At 49.0% G+C, this 22689-nt stretch overlaps 1 protein-coding gene across 2 annotated transcripts in view; it reads left to right on the plus strand.

The window, feature by feature from the left end:
* Positions 1 to 22689, plus strand: part of LOC140427688 (transmembrane protease serine 2-like) — an 88827-nt gene that overhangs the window by 60380 nt on the left and 5758 nt on the right. Inside the window, exons 10-12 of one of the 2 annotated variants that reach the window (XM_072513187.1) lie at positions 6505 to 6677; positions 19989 to 20084; positions 22300 to 22436. In XM_072513187.1, coding sequence (XP_072369288.1) covers positions 6505 to 6677; positions 19989 to 20084; positions 22300 to 22436 — 406 coding nt within the window. The remainder of the gene's footprint in view (positions 1 to 6504; positions 6678 to 19988; positions 20085 to 22299; positions 22437 to 22689) is intronic. The other variant, XM_072513188.1, reaches the window with a different exon arrangement.

Below are 22689 nucleotides of genomic sequence, written 5' to 3' on the forward strand. Positions count from 1 at the left end.
CTGGATTGTAGTTTTAGGGTAAGGGAGAATGAGAGTATAGAGGTCAGGAGCACAGATTTGACGTCGCAGGAGGGGGCCAGTGTTCAGGTAGGTGGTTTGAAGTGTGTCTACTTCAATGCCAGGAGTATACGAAACAAGGTAGGGGAACTGGCAGCATGGGTTGGTACCTGGGACTTCGATGTTGTGGCCATTTCGGAGACATGGATAGAGCAGGGACAGGAATGGATGTTGCAGGTTCCGGGGTTTAGGTGTTTTAGTAAGCTCAGAGAAGGAGGCAAAAGAGGGGGAGGTGTGGCGCTGCTAGTCAAGAGCAGTATTACGGTGGCGGAGAGGATGCTAGATGGGGACTCTTCTTCCGAGGTAGTATGGGCTGAAGTTAGAAACAGGAAAGGAGAGGTCACCCTGTTTGGAGTTTTTTATAGGCCTCCTAATAGTTCTAGGGATGTAGAGGAAAGGATGGCGAAGATGATTCTGGATATGAGCGAAAGTAACAGGGTAGTTATTATGGGAGACTTTAACTTTCCAAATATTGACTGGAAAAGATATAGTTCGAGTACAATAGATGGGTCGTTTTTTGTACAGTGTGTGCAGGAGGGTTTCCTGAAACAATATGTTGACAGGCCAACAAGAGGCGAGGCCACGTTGGATTTGGTTTTGGGTAATGAACCAGGCCAGGTGTTGGATTTGGAGGTAGGAGAGCACTTTGGGGACAGTGACCACAATTCGGTGACGTTTACGTTAATGATGGAAAGGGATAAGTATACACTGCAGGGCAAGAGTTATAGCTGGGGGAAGGGCAATTATGATGCCATTAGATGTGACTTGGGGGGGGGATAAGGTGGAGAAGTAGGCTGCAAGTGTTGGGCACACTGGATAAGTGGGGCTTGTTCAAGGATCAGCTACTGCGTGTTCTTGATAAGTATGTACCGGTCAGACAGGGAGGAAGGCGTCGAGCGAGGGAACCGTGGTTTACCAAGGAAGTGGAATCTCTTGTTAAGAGGAAGAAGGAGGCCTATGTGAAGATGAAGTGTGAAGTTTCGGTTGGGGCGATGGATATTTACAAGGTAGCGAGGAAGGATCTAAAGAGAGAGCTAAGACGAGCAAGGAGGGGACATGAGAAGTATTTGGCAGGAAGGATCAAGGAAAACCCAAAAGCTTTCTATAGGTATGTCAGGAATAAGCGAATGACTAGGGAAAGAGTAGGACCAGTCAAGGACAGGGATGGGAAATTGTGTGTGGAGTCTGAAGAGATAGGCGAGATACTAAATGAATATTTTTCGTCAGTATTCACTCAGGAAAAAGATAATGTTGTGGAGGAGAATGCTGAGCCCCAGGCTAATAGAATAGATGGCATTGAGGTACGTAGGGAAGAGGTGTTGGCAATTCTGGACAGGCTGAAAATAGATAAGTCCCCGGGACCTGATGGGATTTATCCTAGGATTCTCTGGGAGGCCAGGGAAGAGATTGCTGGACCTTTGGCTTTGATTTTTATGTCATCATTGGCTACAGGAATAGTGCCAGAGGACTGGAGGACAGCAAATGTGGTCCCTTTGTTCAAAAAGGGGAGCAGAGACAACCCCAGCAACTATAGACCGGTGAGCCTCACGTCTGTAGTGGGTAAAGTCTTGGAGGGGATTATAAGAGACAAGATTTATAATCATCTAGATAGGAATAATATGATCAGGGATAGTCAGCATGGCTTTGTGAAGGGTAGGTCATGCCTCACAAACCTTATTGAGTTCTTTGAGAAGGTGACTGAACAGGTAGACGAGGGTAGAGCAGTTGATGTGGTGTATATGGATTTCAGCAAAGCGTTTGATAAGGTTCCCCACGGTAGGCTATTGCAAAAAATACGGAGGCTGGGGATTGAGGGTGATTTAGAGATGTGGATCAGAAATTGGCTAGCTGAAAGACGACAGAGGGTGGTGGTTGATGGGAAATGTTCAGAATGGAGTACAGTCACAAGTGGAGTACCACAAGGATCTGTTCTGGGGCCGTTGCTGTTTGTCATTTTTATCAATGACCTAGAGGAAGGCGCAGAAGGGTGGGTGAGTAAATTTGCAGACGATAGTAAAGTCGGTGGTGTTTTCGATAGTGTGGAAGGATGTAGCAGGTTACAGAGGGATATAGATAAGCTGCAGAGCTGGGCTGAGAGGTGGCAAATGGAGTTTAATGTAGAGAAGTGTGAGGTGATTCACTTTGGAAGGAATAACAGGAATGCGGAATATTTGGCTAATGGTAAAGTTCTTGAAAGTGTGGATGAGCAGAGGGATCTAGGTGTCCATGTACATAGATCCCTGAAAGTTGCCACCCAGGTTGATAGGGTTGTGAAGAAGGCCTATGGAGTGTTGGCCTTTATTGGTAGAGGGATTGAGTTCCGGAGTCGGGAGGTCATGTTGCAGCTGTACAGAACTCTGGTACGGCCGCATTTGCGTACAGTTCTGGTCACCGAATTATAGGAAGGTCGTGGAGGCTTTGGAGCGGGTGCAGAGGAGATTTACAAGGATGTTGCCTGGTATGGAGGGAAAATCTTATGAGGAAAGGCTGATGGACTTGAGGTTGTTTTCGTTGGAGAGAAGAAGGTTAAGAGGAGACTTAATAGAGGCATACAAAATGATCAGGGGGTTGGATAGGGTGGACAGTGAGAGCCTTCTCCCGCGGATGGATATGGCTGGCACGAGGGGACATAACTTTAAACTGAGGGGTAATAGATATAGGACAGAGGTCAGAGGTAGGTTCTTTACGCAAAGAGTAGTGAGGCCGTGGAATGCCCTACCTGCTACAGTAGTGAACTCGCCAACATTGAGGGCATTTAAAAGTTTATTGGATAAACATATGGATGATAATGGCATAGTGTAGGTTAGATGGCTTTTGTTTCGGTGCAACATCGTGGGCCGAAGGGCCTGTACTGCGCTGTATTGTTCTATGTTCTATGTTCTATGTAAAAAGCACGCAAAAACAAAAAAAAAAAGATACATCCCAAAACGCGAGAGACACCACATATACTTAAAAGCTCCAACATGAGTCCAAACGTCCTCAGCTCAGGGCCAGCCCTTGCTTCTTAACGAAGTCCATCGCCTCTTCGGGTTCCTCGAAATAGTGGTGCTGACCCTTATACGTAACCCACAGTCGCGCTGGAAAAAGCAGCCCGAATTTCACCTTGTTTTTATACAGTATCTCCTTCACCTGCCTGTAGCCTCCCCTTCTCCTGGCCACCTCCGCACTCAAATCTTGGTACACACGGAGGGTGGTATTGTCCCAAATACAGCTTTGTGTGCTCTTTGCCCATTGCAGCACCCTTGTCCAGGTACCTGTGAAAGCGTACCACCATCGCCCGTGGGGGTCCCCCTTGTTGCGGCTGCCTCACCTGCACTCTGTATGCCCTGTCCACCATCGGCGGGCGCGGGAACACCTCGTTCCCCAGCAACTTCTAAAACATACCCTCATATGCGGCAGCGTCTAGCCCCTTTGCCCCCTCCGGGAGGCCCACGATTCTCACGTTCTGCCAGCGAGATCTGTTGTCCAGGTCCTCCAGCCTTTCCAGAAACACTTTTTGCTGGTCCCTCAGCCTCCGAATCTCCACATCCGCCACTGTTTGAAAGTCAGCCTGCTCCTCCACTGACTTCTCCAACTGCTGGAGCTTTTCAGCCTGATCATCCAGCCTTTTTCCCATCCGATCAATCGACTTCTGAAGCGGCTCCAAGTTGTCACGCTTCAAAGCCAAAAGACCTCCTGCATAGTCTGCAGCAGCTGCCCCTTTGTGGGCTGGGCTGTCGGCTCCTTGCTCTGAACACCAGCCGTGCTGGTCTCTCTCACAGCCTCCACTGTGCCCTTACTCGACCACTTCTTCTGCTGTTTACGGTCCCTCCGGCTTCTTTGGTCCATACAATTCTGTATGGGTCCTGTGCCTGAGTGCTATTGCTTTCCAGTTCCGCGCTCAAAAGCGCAAAAATGTCAGGGGAAAAGGTCCAAAAGTCCGACCGAAACGGGAGCCACCAAATGTGCGACCTACTCCCTCATAGCCGCCACCGGACGCCACCGGCTGCCCTTTTAGCAACAATTAGTTTTCAGGGGAGTCCGTTTTCTGAAGCTGGAGCTGGGTGAGGCTGTGACAGTAGCTGCCTGAACTGTGTCCGTTTCTCCAGTTATTCTTTCCCTTTCATGTTCCCCACCCTGTGGCCCAGCGTTTATCATGTAAGTGTCAATTCCCTTATCTCTCCACTATGAAGTTACCTCTTCTACACCTCATTGTTTTCCCCCAGTCAAATAGGCAAATACTTGCTTTTCTCACTGGTATGCTAATTTGCATATCAAAATAACTTTCAGACAGTTGCCATTATCATAGAATCATAGAAGTTTACAGCATGGAAACAGGCCCTTCGGCCCAACCAGTCCATGCCACCCAGTTTTTACCATTAAGCTAGTCCCAGTTGCCCGCATATGGCCCATAACCCTCTATACCCATCTTACCCATGTAACTATCTAAATGCTTTTTAAAAGACACAATTGTACCCGCCTCTACTACTACCTCTGGCAGCACATTCCAGACACTCACTACCCTCTGAGTGAAGAAATTGCCCCTCTGGGCCCTTCTGAATCTCTCCCCTCTCACCTTAAACCTATGCCCTCTAGTTTTAGACTCCCCTACCTTTGGGAAAAGATGTTGACTATCTACCTTATCTATGCCCCTCATTATTTTATAGACCTCTATAAGATCACCCCTAAGCCTCCTACGCACTAGGGAAAAAAGTCCCAGTCTATCCAGCCTCTCCTTATAACTCGAACCATCAAGTCCCGGTAACATCCTAGTAAATCTTTTCTGCACTCTTTCTAGTTTAATAATATCCTTTCTATAATAGGGTGACCAGAACTGCACACAGTATTCCAAGTGTGGCCGTACCAATGTCTTGTACAACTTCAACAAGACGTCCCAACTCCTGTATTCAATGTTCTGACCAATGAAACCAAGCATGCCAAATGCCTTCTTCACCACCCTGTCCACCTGCGACTCCACCTTCAAGGAGCGATGAACCTGTACTCCTAGATCTCTTTGTTCTATCAATCCCACTTTTTAGTTTATTTGACCCCAATTTCATTTTTTAATCTTAATTTTCCTCAATTCCTAATACCAGGAACCTACCTAAATCTTTTATAGGATCATAGAATCCCTACAGTGCAGAAGGAGGCAATTTGGCCCATCGAGCCTGCACCGATCCTTCGAATGAGCACTCTACCCATGCCCACTCCCCCTATCCCTATAACCTCATAACCTGACCTGCACATCCCTGGACAATAAGGGATAATTGAGAATCATAGAATCTGTACAGTGCAGAAGGAGGCCATTCGGCCCATCGAGTCTGCACCAATCCTCTGAAAGTGTACTTCACCCAAGCTCACTCCCCCACCATAACCCATTAACGCGTTAATCTAACGTACATGTCTTTTGGGGCACTTATGGGCAATTTAGCATAGCCAATCCACTTAAAATACACATCTTTGGACTGTGGGAGGAAACCAAGTACCCGGAGGAAAGCCAGCAGACATGAGGAGAAAGTGCAAAGTCCACACGGACAGTCACCCAAGGCCTGAATTGGATCCAGTCCTCTGGCGTTGTGAGGCAGCAGTGCTAATCACTGTGCCTCCTTGCCGGCCAATGGCCAATCCACCTAACCAGCACATCTTTGACCTGTGGGAGGAAACTGGAGCATCCGGAGGACACGGGGAGAAAGTGGAAACTCCACACACAGTCACCCAAGGCCTGAATTGAACCCGGGTTGCTGGTACTGTGAGGCAGCAGTGCTAACCACTGTGCCACCGTCGGATGATATTTAAATTCCTACCTTCTTCTGTACCAAGCCTTTGGTCACTTGGGCTAATGGCTTTGGCTCAGTGTCAAATTTTGTCTGATTATTTTTGTTTTGTTTATCGGATGTGGCCAGCAGTGGCTCTATTCTGACTGGGCAAGCATTTATTGCCCGTTCCTAATTGCTCCTTGAACTGTGTAACTTGCTAGGCCATTTCAAAGGGTCGTTAAGAGTCACATGCAGGCCGGACCAAGTAAGGATACAGGACAGGAGTGAGCCAGGTGGGTTTTTTAATGACAAAAAATGATGGTTTCATAGACTTTCAATTCCAGATTTTCAATTAATTCACAATTCTCCATCCACTGCGTTGGGAATTTGAACCCCCTAGAGCATTACCCCAGGTATCTGGATTACTAGTCTAGTGACAATACCACTGCAGCACCAACTATTAATCATCTATGAATCACTTTGGGATGTTTTATCACATTTAAAAGTATGAAATCGAGTTTGATGAAACAGGGTGGGGAGAAGCTCATGTGCAGTGTAAACACTGGCACAGACCGAAAGTGAATCCGTAGTCTGTTTCAGTGACGTAGGTGCCATGTAATATGAATGCAGATTGTTGCTGTTCAATACATTCAGTGGAATTTACAAGATTTAGAGGTGATCATTCTTCTAAGTCTTACATTCCTCGTTGCAGGCATCCCTATCCTTCTCTATGGCGAGTATATGGTGGCATTCTAAGGCAGACAGAAAAACGCACTGCAAAAGCTCACACTGTAGAGAAATTTATCAGGCATGAAAAGTTTAACAAACGGAACAAAGATTACGATGTCGCACTAATGAAGCTAAAATCTCCTTTCAAATTTTCAGGTAACTCAAATTATTTTATGAAAATACTTCGCTCATCTCTCCTCTGCACTCTTTGCGTTGACAATTCTTTTTCAAAAATTTATTCGATTTTTTTTCACAATTAAGGGGTCATTTAGCGTGGCCAATTCACCTACCTCTGCACATCTTTTTGGTTGTGGGAGTGAGACCCATGTAGACACGGGGAGAACGTGCAAACTCCACATGGACAGTGACCCGAGGCCAGGATCGAACCCGGGTCCTCGGCGGCGTGAGGCAGCAGTGCTAACCACTGCGCCGCCCTTGGGGTGTCAACTCTGATTGTTTTTTAAAATTGATTTTTACGGAATGTTGTCCATCCCTAATTTCCCTTGAGGTGCATTCTAAGCGGCACGGTAGCACAGTGGTTATTACTGTTGCCTCACAGTGCCAGGGTTCAAGGTTTGATTCCCGGCTTGAGTCACTGTCTGTACGGAGTCTGCGTGTTCTCCCTGTGTCTGCGTGGGTTTCCTCCGGGTGCTCCGGTTTCCTCCCACGAGCCCCCTGTCAGGTGAATTGAATATTCTGAACTCCCCCTCTGTGTACCCAAGCTGGCGCCGGAATGTGGCGACTCGGGAATTTTCACAGTAATTTCATTGCAGTGTTATGTAAGCCTACTTGTGACAATAAAGATTATTATTAAGATGTTGCATCACGTGGCCTTTCACCTCAATCGCCTCACCAATTGCAAAATACTTCTTTCCCCATCTGAATATTTTATTAACTGATGAAGCGCAACAAAAATGACTTGCATTTGTGTAGTGCTTTTAATGTGGCAAAATTATGGTATTCAAAGGTGAGAAACACATCGGCGAGATGTATTTTAGCATCTCGACAAACCTCTTGGACAGCACCTTTCAGAATTGCAATCTCTACCACCTTAAAGGGCAAAGGCCACAGAGATCCATTCTGACTTGGAACTAAATCACCATTCCTTGACTGCCGCTGGGTCAAAACCCTGGAGCTCCCTCCCTAACAGCACAGTAAGGGTACCTACACCACATGGATTGCAGTGGTTCAAGAAGTTGTCCACCACTGCCTTCTGAACAACAAATGCCTGTCTGAACAGTGAACCTACAGCTCAAAGATGAATGAAAAAAAGCAAGCTCAGAAGGTCAGACAGCTTCTGTGGGAAAAAAAAGCATAGTTAACATCTCACTTGTCTGAATTGGAAAAAGAATGCGATGGGTTTTTAAAGCAAGTATAGAGACAGGGAAAGAGGAGAGGGAGTAAAGAACAAATGTGTTGATCTGTTGTAAAGAGGGAAGGCAGGAAAGACTGAGTGATGTAAAGTGGAATTAGGAAATTCACTGATGACTACATAGTGTTCCTTTCCATTTGCAATTCCTTGGATCTGAAACAGTTCATGTCCAGATGTAGCAAGGGCCAGACAACATCCAGGCATGGAGATTTGGTGGTGCAATGGCACAGTGGTTAGCACTATTGCTGCACAGCGCCAGAGACCCAGTTCAATTCCAGTCTTGGGTGATGGTCTGTGTGGAGTATGTAAGGATGAGAAAACAAGGTTCAGCCGGGTCGCTTGAGGGTTACAAGGTAGCAAGGAATGAGCTGAAAAAAGGGCTTAGGAGAGCTAGGAGGGGGCATGAGAAGTCCTTGGCGGGTCGGACCAAGGAAAACCCCAAGGCTTTTTACTCTTATGTGAGAAATAAAAGAATGACCAGGGTGATGGTAGGGCCGGTCAAGGACAGTAGTGGGAACTTGTGCATGGAGTCAGAAGAAATAGGAGAGGCATTGAATGAATACTTTTCTTCAGTGTTCACCAAGGAGAGGGGCCATGTTTTTGAGGATGAGAGTGTGATTCAGGTGGGTAGGCTGGAGGAAGTAGATGTTCTGAGGAAGGATGTATTAGCAATTTTGAAAAAGCTGAGGTTGACAAGTCCCCTGGGCCAGATGGAATATACTTATATGGGATATATTCTTTGGGAGGCAAGGGATGAGATTGCAGAGCCTTTGGCTTTGATCTTTGGGTCCTCGCTGTCCAAGGGGATAGTGCCAGAGGACTGGAGAGTGGTGAATGTTGTTCCTCTGTTTAAGAAAGGGAATAGCAATGACCCTGGTAATGATAGGCCATTTAGTCTTACTTTGGGGGTCGGGAAGATACTGGAAAAGGTCAATTATCTTTTTATGACCATTTGGAAAGATGCAGCTTAATCCAGGATAGTCAACACGAAGGATAGGTCTTGCCTCACAAATTTGATTGAATTCTTTGAGGAGGTAACTAAGTGTGTAGATGAAGGTAGAGCAGTTGATGTCGTATACATGGATTTTAGTAAGGCGTTTGATAAGGTTCCACATGGTCGGCTCATGAAGAAGGTAAGGCGGTGTGGGATAGAGGGAAATTTGGCCAATTGGATAAGTAACTGGCTATCACATAGAAGACAGAGGGTGGTGGTGGATGGAAAAATTTCAGACTGGAGACCAATTACCAGCGGTGTACCACAGGGATCAGTGCTGGGTCCTCTGCTATTTGTGATTTTTATCAATGACTTGGAGGAGGGGGCTGAAGGGTGGGTCAGTAAATTTGCTGATGACACCAAGGTTGGTGGAGTAGTGGATGAGGTGGAGGGCTGTTGTAGGCTGCAAAGAGACATTGATAGGATGCAGAGCTGGGCCGAAAACTGTCAGATGGAGTTTAACCCTGATAAGTGCGAGGTGATTCATTTTGGTAGAAAAAATTTGAATGCGGATTACAGTGTCAACGGCAGGGTTCTGAGGAATGTGGAGGAACAGAGAGATCTTGGGGTTCATGTCCACAGATCTCTGAAGGTTGCCACTCAAGTGGATAGAGCTGTGAAGAAGGCCTATAGTGTGTTAGCATTTATTAACAGGGGGCTTGAGTTTAAGAGCCGCGGGGTTATGCTGCAACTATATATGACCCTGGTGAGACCACATTTGGAGTATTGTGTGCAGTTCTGGTCACCTCATTATAGGAAGGACGTGGAAGCATTGGAAAGGGTGCAAAGGAGATTTACCAGGATGCTGCCTGGTTTGCAGGATAGGTCTTATGAGGAAAGGTTGAGGGAGCTAGGGCTTTTCTCTTTGGAGCAGAGGAGGATGAGAGGTGACTTAATAGAGGTTTATAAGATGATGAGGGGGTTAGATAGAGTGGACGTTCAGAGACTATTTCCTCGGGTGGATGTAGCTGTTACAAGGGGGCATAACTATAAGATTCAGGGTGGGAGATATAGGAGGGATGTCCGAGGTAGGTTCTTTACTCAGAGAGTGGTTTGGGTATGGAATGGACTGCTTGCTGTGATAGTGGAGTCAGACACTTTAGGAACTTTCAAGCGGTTATTGGATAGGCACATGGAGCACACCAGAATGGCAGGGAGTGGGATAGCTTGATCTTGGTTTCGGACAATGCTCGGCACAACAGCGAGGGCCGAAGGGCCTGTTCTGTGCTGTACTGTTCTATGTTTTTCTCAACATGTCTGCAGGGATTTGCTCTGGATTCCTCCAAGTCCAAAGGTCTGCAGGTTAGGTAGGTTGGCCATGATAAATTTCCCTTTAGTGTCCAAAGTTACTGGCATAGGGCGGTGGTTTGGGCCAAGTAGGTTGCTGTTTCCAAGGGTTGACGTGGACTTGATGGGCCGAATGGCCTCCTTCTACACTGTAGCGATTCTGTGATTCTGATTACCATTTGTGCCATTCAAGTGCCAGACATGATCATCACTAGGATGACTAGTGTAGTCAGCCGCTCTTGACAATCAATGGCATTGCCATCATTGAATCCCCGACCATTAACATCCAGGGGTTACCATTGATTAGAATCTGAATTGAACCAACACTTAACTTACTGTGGCTACAAGAGGAGGTCAGAGGCTGCGCTTTCTGAACCAAGACTCACCTCCTGACTCTGCAAAGCCTGTCCTCCATCGAGTAGGCACACGCCAAGAGTGCAGTGCAATACACTCTTTTTGCCTCAATGAGTGCAACTCCAACAAAACTCAAGAAGCCCGTAGAGAGTTCCAGGATTTTGTCCCAGCGACAATGAAGGAACGGCGATATATTTCCACGTCAGGGTGGTGAGTGACTTGGAGGGTAACATCCAGGTGGTGGGGTTCCCAGGTATCTGCTGCTCTTGTCCTTCTAGATGGTAGTGGTCGTGGATTTAGAATGTGCTGTCGAAGGAACCTTGGTGAGTTCCTGTAATGCGTCTTGTAGATGGTACACACGGCTATCACTGTTCGTCGGTGGTGGAGGGTTTGAATATTTGTGGAAAGGGGAGCAATCAAGCGGGCTGCTTTGTCCCGGATGGTGTTGAGCTTCTTGAGCGTTGTTGGAGCTGCACTCATCCAGGCAAGTGGAGAGTTTTCCTGACTTGTGCCTTGTAGAAGGTGGACAGGTTTTGGGGGGTCAGGAGGTGAGTTACTCGGCGTAGGATTCCCAGCTTCTGACCTGTCCTGGTAGCCACAGTATTAATGTGGCTAGTCCAATTCAGTTTCTGGTCAATTGTAACTCCTGGATATTGATTGTGGGGGATTCAGCGATGGTAGTGTCATTGAATGTCAAAGGGCAATGGTTAGATCCTCTCTTGTAGGAGTTAGTCATTGCCTGGCACTTGTGTGGCACAAACGTAACTTGCCACTTGTCAGCCCAAGCCTGGATATTGTCCATGTCTTGCTTCATTTGGACATAGAATGCTTCATTATCTGAGGAGCTATGAATGGTGCTGAGCATTGTACAGTCATCTGCGAACGTCCCCCCTTCGGACTTTATGATGGAAAGAAGGTTTTGATGAAGCATCTGAAGATGGTTGGGCCTAGGACACTGCTCTGAGGAACTCCTGCAGTGATGTCCTGAAGCTGCGATGACTGACCTCCAACCACCACAACCATTTTCCTTTGTGCTGGGTATGACGCCAACCAGCGGACAGTTTCCCCTGATTCCCATTGACTCCAGTTTAGCTCGGGCTCCTTGATGCATACCCGGTCAGATGCTGCCTTGATGTCAAGGGCAGTCACTCTCACCTCACGTCTGGCATTCAGCTCTTTTGTCCATGTTTGAACCAATGCTGTAATGAGGTCAGGAGCTGAGTGATCCTGGCGGAACCCAAACTGAGCGTCAGTGAGCAGGTTATTGCTGAGTAAGTGCCGCTTGATAGCGCTGTTGATGACTCCTTCCATCACTTTGCTGCTAATGGAGAGTAGGCAGTTAGGGCGGTAATTGGGTGCATTGGATTTGTCCTGTTTCTTGAGTCCAGGTCACACCTGGGCAATTTTCCACATTGCCAGGTAGATGCCAGTGTTGTAGGTGTACTGGAACAGCTTGGCTCAGGGTGTAGCAAGATCTAGGGCACAAGTCTTCAGTGCTATTGCCGGAATATTTGTAGTATCCAGAGCCTTCAGCCGTTTCTTGATATCACATGGAGTGAATCGTATTGGCTGAAGATTGACATCTGTGATGCTGGGGACCATCGAAAGAGACCGAGATGGATCATCCACTCGACAGTTCTGGCTGAAGATTGTTGCGAATGTTTCAGCCTTGCCTTTTGCGCATATGTGCTGAACTCCTCCATTATTGAGGATGGGGATATTTGTGGAGCCTCCAGTGAGTTGTTTAATTGCCCATCACCATTCACGGCTGGATGTGGCAGGACTGAAGATCTTAGACCTGATTCATTTGTTGTGGAATCACTTAGCTCCGTCTATTGCTTGCTGCTTATGCTGTTTGGCCCACAAAAATCCCAGCGTTGATGAATTGAGGCTGGGGCAGAGTTGGGCCGTCTGGCTGAGGTGGAAACAGGCAGTCTGAGTCAGCACATGATTGCTCGGTTGGAAGCTGGTGGTGTCGGGGGCTAAATATCACCCGAGGGGCGAAAGCAGTTGGGTTCAGCCTCACACAAATGTCAGGGAGGGGGGGTTGGCATCAGTGACGAGGAAGTGGGGTTTGTCGGCGCGTTGCCTGCAATGACTTCAAGTCTTTCCAATATGTCGGTGGAGGAAATTCCTGCTCACCCAGCATTGGGTGTCGGACAAGCAGTCTGGCAATTTAGAGACACTGGACTGTTTGGAGCGAGCTGGTGGTGAGTTAGAGCTTGGCGTCATCAGGATACATGTGAAAACTAACACCATGCTTTCAGATGATGTCACCTGGGGCAGCATGTAAATGGGGCAAGGTTGCAAGGGAGAACACCAGAGGCAACTGAGTGCGAGTGAGAAGAGAAACTGTTGCAGGTGATTCTTCGGCTAAGATTGGGTAGATAAGAACGGAACCAAGGGAATGCAGTCCTATCCAGCTGGACGTTAATGGAGAGACATTGAGGTAGAATGGATAATGGGCAACTATGTTAAAGGCAGCAGACAGGTCCTGATGTGTAATTACAGGTCAGGAATAATTCTGCTTCAAATGAGTTCACACCTTGAGGTGTTTCTAAGAAATATGACAAGGCGCTATATCTTTTAACAAAATAAATTTAGAATATCCAATTCATTTTTTCCAATTAAGGGGCAATTTAGTGCGGCCAATCCACCTACTCTGCACATCTTTGGGTTGTGGGGGCGAAACCCACGCAAACACGGGGAGAATGTGCAAACTCCACACGGACAGTGACCCAGAGCCGGGATCGAAACTGAGACCTCAGTGCCGTGAGGCAGCAGTGCTAACCACTACGCCACCGTGCTGCGGTATATCAATGAAAGTCTGGTTTGTTCTTTAGCGGGATAGTTTTTAAAATATTTTATATCCCAGATCTAGGCAGTGATGACACTAGTTTCTATTTGAGTAACATGTTTTATTCACAATACTCTAAAATATCCCTGCAGTCCTAAAATGTCTGCGGACAGCGCAGGCTTCCAGCTCTTTCTGCAGCTTTATTTGCTTTCCCCTGACTCCACACTCAGGCTTAACGAATCAAGCACAGTGTGCGTAGATCTGCTGGACTCATAATCGAACACAGAACCGTTGAACACCGACAACATTTTAAAAAAAATTATTAAAATTTTTTTTTATTCTCCTCCTTTTTCACATTTTCTCCCACATTTACATCCATCAACAATAAACAGCAAAATATGTCAGTCCCCATAATAACAACGATCCCATCTACCCACCAATCCCCAAACCTCAACCCGCATGTTTACATAAACAAATGACAAAAAGGAATCAGGGATTACTCGTAGTCACCCTTAATCTTACACAGCTCCCCCCACCCCCCCTCCCCCATGTTACCCCCCTCCCTCCCCCCCCCCCACCCCCCCCACCCCAGGTCTCCAGCTCCTCCCGTCCACTGCCTCTTGTAAAACTCCTCCTCCCAACCTCGGTTCCTTCCCCCCAACTTTCCACCCCGGCTAGACCACTCGGACCCTGTTCTGCCAGGCTCCGATGGCCGCAGCCCCTCACCCACCTCACTCCCGTTCACTGGCCGGCTTAAACCGGCCAGTGTGGAGGCCCCCGCCCGGGTCCCTTTCCCAATTGCCCGGCCCTAGGAAAGCCCAGAGATCCCCTTTTAGCACATAAACCCCGCCTATCTACCTACACCCCAAAGAGCCCTCATTTCGAGTGAAAGTCCCGTCCCTTCCCTTGTCCAAATATATACCACATTGGCTCCTTTAGTCTCTACACCCGCGCGCAGTGATACAAAAAATACAGTCGTGAGGTTACATCGGCACATGGCCATTCCTCAATTTGTCAGTTCTGCCACAGTCCTTCTGCTTTCGCAAACTCCTCCGCTGCTTCCGCCGTTTCAAAATAAAAGTCCCTGAGCTTGTAAGTCACCTTCAGCTTTGCTGGATATACAATGCCGCACCGCACCTTGCTAATGTACAGTGCCCTCTTCACCCGGTTGAAGGCAAGCCCGCCTCCTTGCCAGCTCCACCGTAAAGTCCTGGTATACACGTATACCAGCTCCAGCCCACTGCACCACCCGCTTCTGCTTGGCCCAGCTCAGGACCTTCTCCTGCACACTGTACCTACGGAAGCACAGAGTCACTGCCCTTGGCGGCTCACTCGCCTTTGGTACAGGCCTCCACGACCAATGAGCCCGATCCAGTTCATATCGGGAGGGATCCTTCCCCTCCCACAATAGTTTTGCCAGCATCGTGGCAAAATACTCAGTCGGCTTTGATCCTTCAACTCCTTCGGGCAGCCCCACAATCCTCAAATTCTGAAGCCTGGATCTGTTTTCCCGGTCTTCCATTTTTTCCGCGCAGATCCTTGTTAGTATCCATCACCTTCCACATCTCCTTCCCCATCGAGGCAAGTTATTTTTAAATAAAATATTTTATTGAAAATCTTTGGTCAACCAACACAGTACATTGTGCATCCTTTACACAATATTATAACAACACAAATAACAATGACCTATTTTATAAACAGAAAGTGAATAAATAATAAATAACAAAAATGAAAACTAACCCTAATTGGCAACTGCCTTATCACAAGTAACACTCTCCAAAAATATAATTTAACAGTCCAATATATAATTATCTGTAGCAACGACCTATACATATTATACAGTATATATTAACAACCCTGAGAGTCCTTCTGGTTCCTCCTCCCCACCCCCCCTCTTCCCCCCCCCCCCCCCCGATCCTGGGCTGCTGCTGCCTTCTTTTTTCCATTCCATCTATCTTTCTGCGAGGTATTCGACGAACGGTTGCCACCGCCTGGTGAACCCTTGAGCCGACCCCCTTAGAACGAACTTAGTCCGCTCTAGCTTTATAAACCCTGCCATGTCATTTATCCAGGTCTCCACCCCCGGGGGCTTGGCTTCTTTCCACATTAGCAATATCCTGCGCCGGGCTACTAGGGACGCAAAGGCCAAAACATCGGCCTCTCTCGCCTCCTGCACTCCCGGCTCTTGTGCAACCCCAAATATAGCCAACCCCCAGCTTGGTTCGACCCGGACCCCCACTACTTTTGAAAGCACTTTTGTCACCCCCATCCAAAACCCCTGTAGTGCCGGGCATGACCAGAACATATGGGTATGATTCGCTGGGCTTCTCGAGCACCTCAAATCGTAACAAATCGTCCGCACACAAAGATACCCGGTGTTCTTCTCCTCCTCTAAGTACTCCCCTCCACTTCTTGGAACCCCTCAACGCTATCGCCAGGGGCTCAATCGCCAGTGCAAACAATAATGGGGACAGAGGGCATCCCTGCCTTGTCCCTCTATGGAGCCGAAAATATGCAGATCCCCGTCCATTCGTGACCACGCTCGCCATCGGGGCCCTATACAACAGCTGCACCCATCTAACATACCCCTCTCCAAAACCAAATCTCCTCAACACCTCCCACAAATAATCCCACTCCACTCTATCAAATGCTTTCTCGGCATCCATCGCCACTACTATCTCCGTTTCCCCCTCTGGTGGGGGCATCATCATTACCCCTAACAGCCTCCGTATATTCGTGTTCAGCTGTCTCCCCTTCACAAACCCAGTTTGGTCCTCGTGGACCACCCCCGGGACACATTCCTCTAGTCTCATTGCCATTACCTTGGCCAGGATCTTGGCATCTACATTTAGGAGGGAAATAGGTCTATAGGACCCGCATTGTAGCGGGTCCTTTTCCTTCTTTAAGAGAAGCGATATCGTTGCTTCAGACATAGTCGGGAGCAGTTGTCCCCTTTCCTTTGCCTCATTAAAGGTCCTCGTCAATACCGGGGCGAGCAAGTCCACATATTTTCTATAGAATTCGACTGGGAATCCATCCGGTCCCGGGGCCTTTCCCGCCTGCATGCTCCTAATTCCTTTCACCACTTCTTCTACCTCGATCTGTGCTCCCAGTCCCACCCTTTCCTGCTCTTCCACCTTGGGAAATTCCAGCCGATCCAAAAAGCCCATCATTCTCTCCCTCCCATCCGGGGGTTGAGCTTCATATAATTTTTTATAAAATGTCTTGAACACTCCATTCACTCTCTCTGCTCCCCGCTCCATCTCTCCTTCCTCATCCCTCACTCCCCCTATTTCCCTCGCTGCTCCCCTTTTCCTCAATTGGTGTGCCAGCAACCTGCTCGCCTTCTCCCAATATTCGTACTGTACACCCTGTGCCTTCCTCCATTGTGCCTCTGCAGTGCCCGTAGTCAGCAAGTCAAATTCTACATGTAGCCTTTGCCTTTCCCTGTACAGTCCCTCCTCCGGTGCTTCCGCATATTGTCTGTCCATCCTCAAAAGTTCTTGCAGCAACCGCTCCCGTTCCTTACTCTCCTGCTTCCCTTTATGTGCCCTTATTGATATCAGCTCCCCTCTAACCACCGCCTTCAGCGCCTCCCAGACCACTCCCACCTGGACCTCCCCATTATCATTGAGTTCCAAGTACTTTTCAATGCACCCCCTCACCCTTAGGCACACCCCCTCATCTGCCATTAGTCCCATGTCCATTCTCCAGGGTGGGCGCCCTCCTGTTTCCTCCCCTATCTCCAAGTCTACCCAGTGTGGAGCGTGATCCGAAATGGCTATAGCCGTATACTCCGTTCCCCTCACCTTCGGGATCAACGCCCTTCCCAGCACAAAAAAGTCTATTCGCGAGTAGACTTTATGGACATAGGAGAAAAACGAGAACTCCTTACTCCTAGGTCTGCTAAATCTCCACGGGTCTACACCTCCCATCTGCTCCATAAAATCTTTAAGTACCTTGGCTGCTGCCGGCCTCCTTCCAGTCCTGGACTTCGACCTATCCAGCCCTGGTTCCAACACCGTATTAAAATCTCCCCCCATTATCAGCTTTCCCATCTCTAGGTCCGGAATGCGTCCTAGCATCCGCCTCATAAAATTGGCATCATCCCAGTTCGGGGCATATACGTTTACCAAATCCACCGTCTCCCCCTGTAGTTTGCCACTCACCATCACGTATCTGCCCCCGTTATCCGCCACTATAGTCTTTGCCTCGAACATTACCCGCTTCCCCACTAATATAGCCACCCCCCTGGTTTTCGCATCTAGCCCCGAATGGAACACCTGCCCCACCCATCCTTTGCGTAGCCTAACCTGGTCTATCAGTTTCAGGTGCGTTTCCTGTAACACAACCACATCTGCCTTAAGTTTCTTAAGGTGTGCGAGTACCCGTGCCCTCTTTATCGGCCCGTTCAGCCCTCTCACGTTCCACGTTATCAGCCGGGTTGGGGGGCTTCCTACCCCCCCCCTTGTCGATTAGCCATCCCCTTTTTCCAGCTCCTCACCCGGTTCCCACGCAGCTGTATCTCCCCCAGGCGGTGCCCCCCCGCCCATCCCCTCCCATACCAGCTCCCCCCTCTCCCCAGCAGCAGCAACCCAGTAATTCCCCCCTCCCACCCCCCCCGCTAGATCCCCCGCTAGCGTAATTACTCCCCCCATGTTGCTCCCAGAAGTCAGCAAACTCTGGCCGACCTCGGCTTCCCCCCGTGACCTCGGCTCGCACCATGCGACGCCCCCTCCTTCCTGCTTCTCTATTCCCGCCATGATTATCATAGCGCGGGAACCAAGCCCGCGCTTCTCCCTTGGCCCCGCCCCCAATGGCCAACGCCCCATCTCCTCCACCTCCAATCCTCCCCCCATCACCACCTGTGGAAGAGAGAAAAGTTACCACATCGCAGGATTAGTACATAAAACTCCTCTTTCCCCCCTTTTTAACCCCCCTCTTCGCCCCCCACATTCGCCCCACCACTTTGTTCAAACGTTCTTTTTAATAACCCGCTCATTCCAGTTTTTCTTCCACAATAAAAGTCCACGCTTCATCCGCCGTCTCAAAGTAGTGGTGCCTCCCTCGATATGTGACCCACAGTCTTGCCGGTTGCAGCATTCCAAATTTTATCTTTTTATGAAGCACCGCCTTGGCCCGATTAAAGCACGCCCTCCTTCTCGCCACCTCCGCACTCCAGTCTTGATAAACGCGGATCACCGTGTTCTCCCATTTACTGCTCCGAGTTTTCTTTGCCCATCTAAGGACCATTTCTCTATCCTTAAAACGGAGGAATCTCACCACTATGGCTCTAGGAATTTCTCCTGCTCTCGGTCCTCGCGCCATCACTCGGTATGCTCCCTCCACCTCCAACGGACCCGCCGGGGCCTCCGCTCCCATTAACGAGTGCAGCATCGTGCTCACATATGCCCCGACGTCCGCTCCCTCCGCACCTTCAGGAAGACCAAGAATCCTCAGGTTGTTCCTCCTTGCGTTTTTCTCCAGTGCCTCCAACCTTTCCACACATCGTTTCTGATGTGCCTCATGCATCTCCGTCTTCACCACCAGGCCCTGTATGTCGTCCTCATTCTCGGCTGCCTTTGCCTTCACGACCCGAAGCTCCCGCTCCTGGGTCTTTGTTCCTCCTTTAGCCCTTCGATCGCCTGTAGTATCGGGGCCAACAGCTCTTTCTTCATTTCCTTTTTGAGCTCTTCCACACAGCATTTCAAGAACTCTTGTTGTTCAGGGCCCCATGTTAAACTGCCACTTCCGACGCCATCTTGGTTTTTGCTTGCCTTCCTTGCCGCTGTTCTAAAGGATCCACTGCAATCCGGCCACTTTCTCCTCCTTTTTCCTTCCGCATCCAGGGCGGATTCCCTTCTGGTTTACCGCACAGTGTTTTTAGCCGTCAAAATTGCCGTTGGGGCTCCTATCAAGAGCCCAAAAGTCCGTTTCACCGGGAGCTGCCGAAACGTGCGACTCAGCTGGTCATTGCCGCACCCGGAAGTCCCCCCATCGAGGCAAGTTGATCACCGTGCTGCAATAACGTCTCCTCCACTTCCTTCAGCGCCTCCCCTTGCTCTCGCACCTCCGCCACTGCGCTCGCCACCTCCGTCCTCACCGGGGAAACCGCCTCCTCCACCAGCACACTCAAAACCTCCCTCATCTCTTTCCTCACCGTCTCCGTGCATTTCGCGATCTCCGCCAACTGCTTTTCGAATTCCGCAGCCATCACCTTAGTTATTTCTTCAGCCGTAAGCAGTGCGGCCTTCCCTGGTGCTCCAGCCTCCATTTCCCTCGGTGACCCCGCGGTGACCTTTCCACTCCCCGATGGACCTTCAGCTGTTTTGTTTTCGGCCGTTTTTTTGCTCACCCTCGACATTTTTCTTTGGGTTTTTTTCCCTCCTGTGTCTTCACTGTGCCTCCTCCGTGCCTTCCCTCTGCTTCTGCCGCCTCTGTGGACCCTGGGACCGGGCTTAAAGCCCCGAAAATGCCGTTCCCGAGCGGGAGCCCTCCATTGTGCGGCCGCCTCCCGCCCGCCGTCACCGGAAGTCCCCGAACGCCGACAAAATTGAGAAACTTTGCAGTTAAAAAATAATTGTAACTAACCCACTTTATAAATTAGTTTTGAAATGAGCCCACTGGTTGATAAACCGCTCCGTTATTTTCTCCTGATGTTAGAAACAATAAGACCAGCTTGTTTGCCAAACTATGGACAAGGATTTCAGACTGCTGACGAGTGCTGGATTTCTGGATGGGGAGATTTAATGGAAGGAGGTAAGAGAATATTGATTGCTAATTGGCTGCGCAACCACATAGCTTCAAGGGAACATTGCCATGGATTGAGCTTTGAGCCTCCGTGCTAAATACTCCTGAACCACGTCGAACTGAAGGGCTGAGGCTCTCTTCTTTGTCTGTATAAAACTGGTGGGCAGGAAATGAGCAGCTGGCCCCACATCATGATGGTCGGAACATCCTGACCACACACGTCTTACCTCCCCGCTACCTTCAAAGTCATGAAATATCCTGGCCGAGGCAAAGTGAAAGAGGACAAAATAGAGAGGGCCACTAAAGTGGTTCAACATTCTTGGAAATCCCTCGCTGCCACCTCCCCCGAACCCCCAGGTTATCAAAACCAGGTCAGAAGGACTGATTGTTAGAGAGCCATGGAGTTCCTACAGTGCAGAAGGAGTCTGCACCTACCCTCTGAAAGAGTACCCTACCTAGACCCAATACCCCGCCCTATTCCCAGAACCCCATCTAACCTTTTGGGCACTAAGGGGAATTTTATCATGGCCAATCCACCTCACGTGCACATCTTTGGACTGTGGGAGGTAACCGGAGCACCCGGAGGAAACCCACGCAGACACGGGGAGAATGTGCAAACTCCACCCAGAAAGTCACCCAAGTTCGGAATTGAACCCTGGTCCCTGGCGCTGTGAGGCAGCAGTGCTAACCATTGTGCTGCCATTCTCCATAAAGATGCTTACCTTCTATATGTTATATTTGGCAAACTTAACAGTTATGCCTTTTCTCAACTAAGGTGGGCAAATCCAGTCCATCCAATTACCGTTCCATCAGTCCACTCTCGATCATCAGCAAAGTAATGGAAGGTGTCAATAATGCTATCAAGTTTGGGTTTCATTAGGGGCACGCACCAGACCTCATTGCAACCTTGATCAAAGCTGAATTTCAGGGGTGAGTTGACTGTAACTTCCTTTGACATCAATCCCCCCTTGGTATTTAATGGCGTGATGGTAGCTGAATTCCCCACCAGCAATATCCTGGGGGTTACCATCAACCAGAAGCTGAACTGGATTAGCCATATAAATACTGTGGCTACTAGAGTAGATCAGAGGTTGGGAATTCTATGATGAGTAACTCACCTCCTGACTCCCCAAAGCCTGTCCACAATCTATAAAGCAAGCCAGGCATGCGATGGAATATTCTCCGCTTTCCTCGATAAGAGCATCTGCAACAGCACTAAAGAAGCTCAACACCATCCAGGAAAAAGCTTGTTTCATTGGCACCCCATCCACCACCTCACACATTCACTCCCTTCACCCCTGGCACACATGGCTGTAGCGTGCACCAATTACAAGATGCATGGCAGTGAATCGTCAATTTCTCAGGAACTCACCCAGATGTCAGTCATCACTGTGAGTCACAAAAATTCTTTAAAATTCTTGTCTTCCTCACGAGGAACGTCAGTCAGCTCCTCTCTTTTTGAGGATACGGCTTTTGATTTCCCTCAACTCGGATTGCCCCCCAAAACTGTTCATATCCCAGTTGCTCAATTTCTCCTCCTGAGACTGTCCCACTGGATTCACATGGCTGCATCCCAGCATCTCACCACTGACATGTGACCCCCAGCTCTCTGGTTGCACTGGGAAGATCCCCGCTGTTCACGGGCTTTCCTTTGCCCCGGCCGTCAGCTTCACCGAGCTTGGCACTACCCCACGGGTCTCTCGGAGCTCCAATCTACTGCTCCTGGGCTTCCCAGAGACCTGATTTTTGGCGGCACTGTGCTATTACACTTATGGCTCCACATGACCTGTCAGGGGGCGTCACCTTCGTACCGTGGCATTGTCTTGTGGTCATTTGTTTTTGCGATTCACACTGCCACACCGGCTGGATCCAGCTCTTCAGCTACCAATCTAAGGCCTGGAGGCTGCTGCTCTTCGTCTGCTTCCAAACATTAATGGCGATGCAAGCCAGGCTCTCAGTTGGAAGTGTTCAGCAGGAACCCCCCCCCCCCCCCTCCCCTCCGTTTCAAACCATTCCTGAGCAGGTGTCAAAGAAAAGCATGAATGGGGCATGCATAGCCCAAATCCCTGTCCTTCCCTGCACTTGCACCAGAGCTCCCGGGCACGCCGGCGATTGTGGTCCTGGGCCCCCGCCTGAGAAATTCACCAACCCAACTATGCCCATTTCCTCACAACAGGACGCATGTTGCTTGGACCATTAATATGTTTCACCGTCATTTCACTAGGTACTGAAGCGAAAAGCCTGCAAAAGTCCTCCTTGCCTCTGATTACTTACCAGGATTGCAGGACATCATATTACGAATTCATCACGCCCCGCATGCTGTGTGCTGGTTTTGAAGAGGGTGGAGTCGATGCATGCCAGGTATTGTTAACACGTGGCATGTTTTTACCAAATCCCCTCACTGCGCCAACAAAATAAATCCCTGTTCTGTTCTAAATTCAGCTGTAAATCCAGCAGAAAAAATGCCACCAAAGCTCTAGGTGTCCCTCAATCAGGGAAAGAGTGCAATCGGTCTGCTTGCTCATTTGGCTCAGTAAAAAAGGCCAGGAATTTAAAATTTGTATATTCACAACTTAAACACGGTGTGCACGGTGTGGCGGGAGGCTGGGCTGTG

The sequence above is a fragment of the Scyliorhinus torazame genome, chromosome 8 (assembly GCF_047496885.1).
Source record: "Scyliorhinus torazame isolate Kashiwa2021f chromosome 8, sScyTor2.1, whole genome shotgun sequence".
Classification (NCBI taxonomy): Eukaryota; Metazoa; Chordata; class Chondrichthyes; order Carcharhiniformes; family Scyliorhinidae; genus Scyliorhinus; species Scyliorhinus torazame.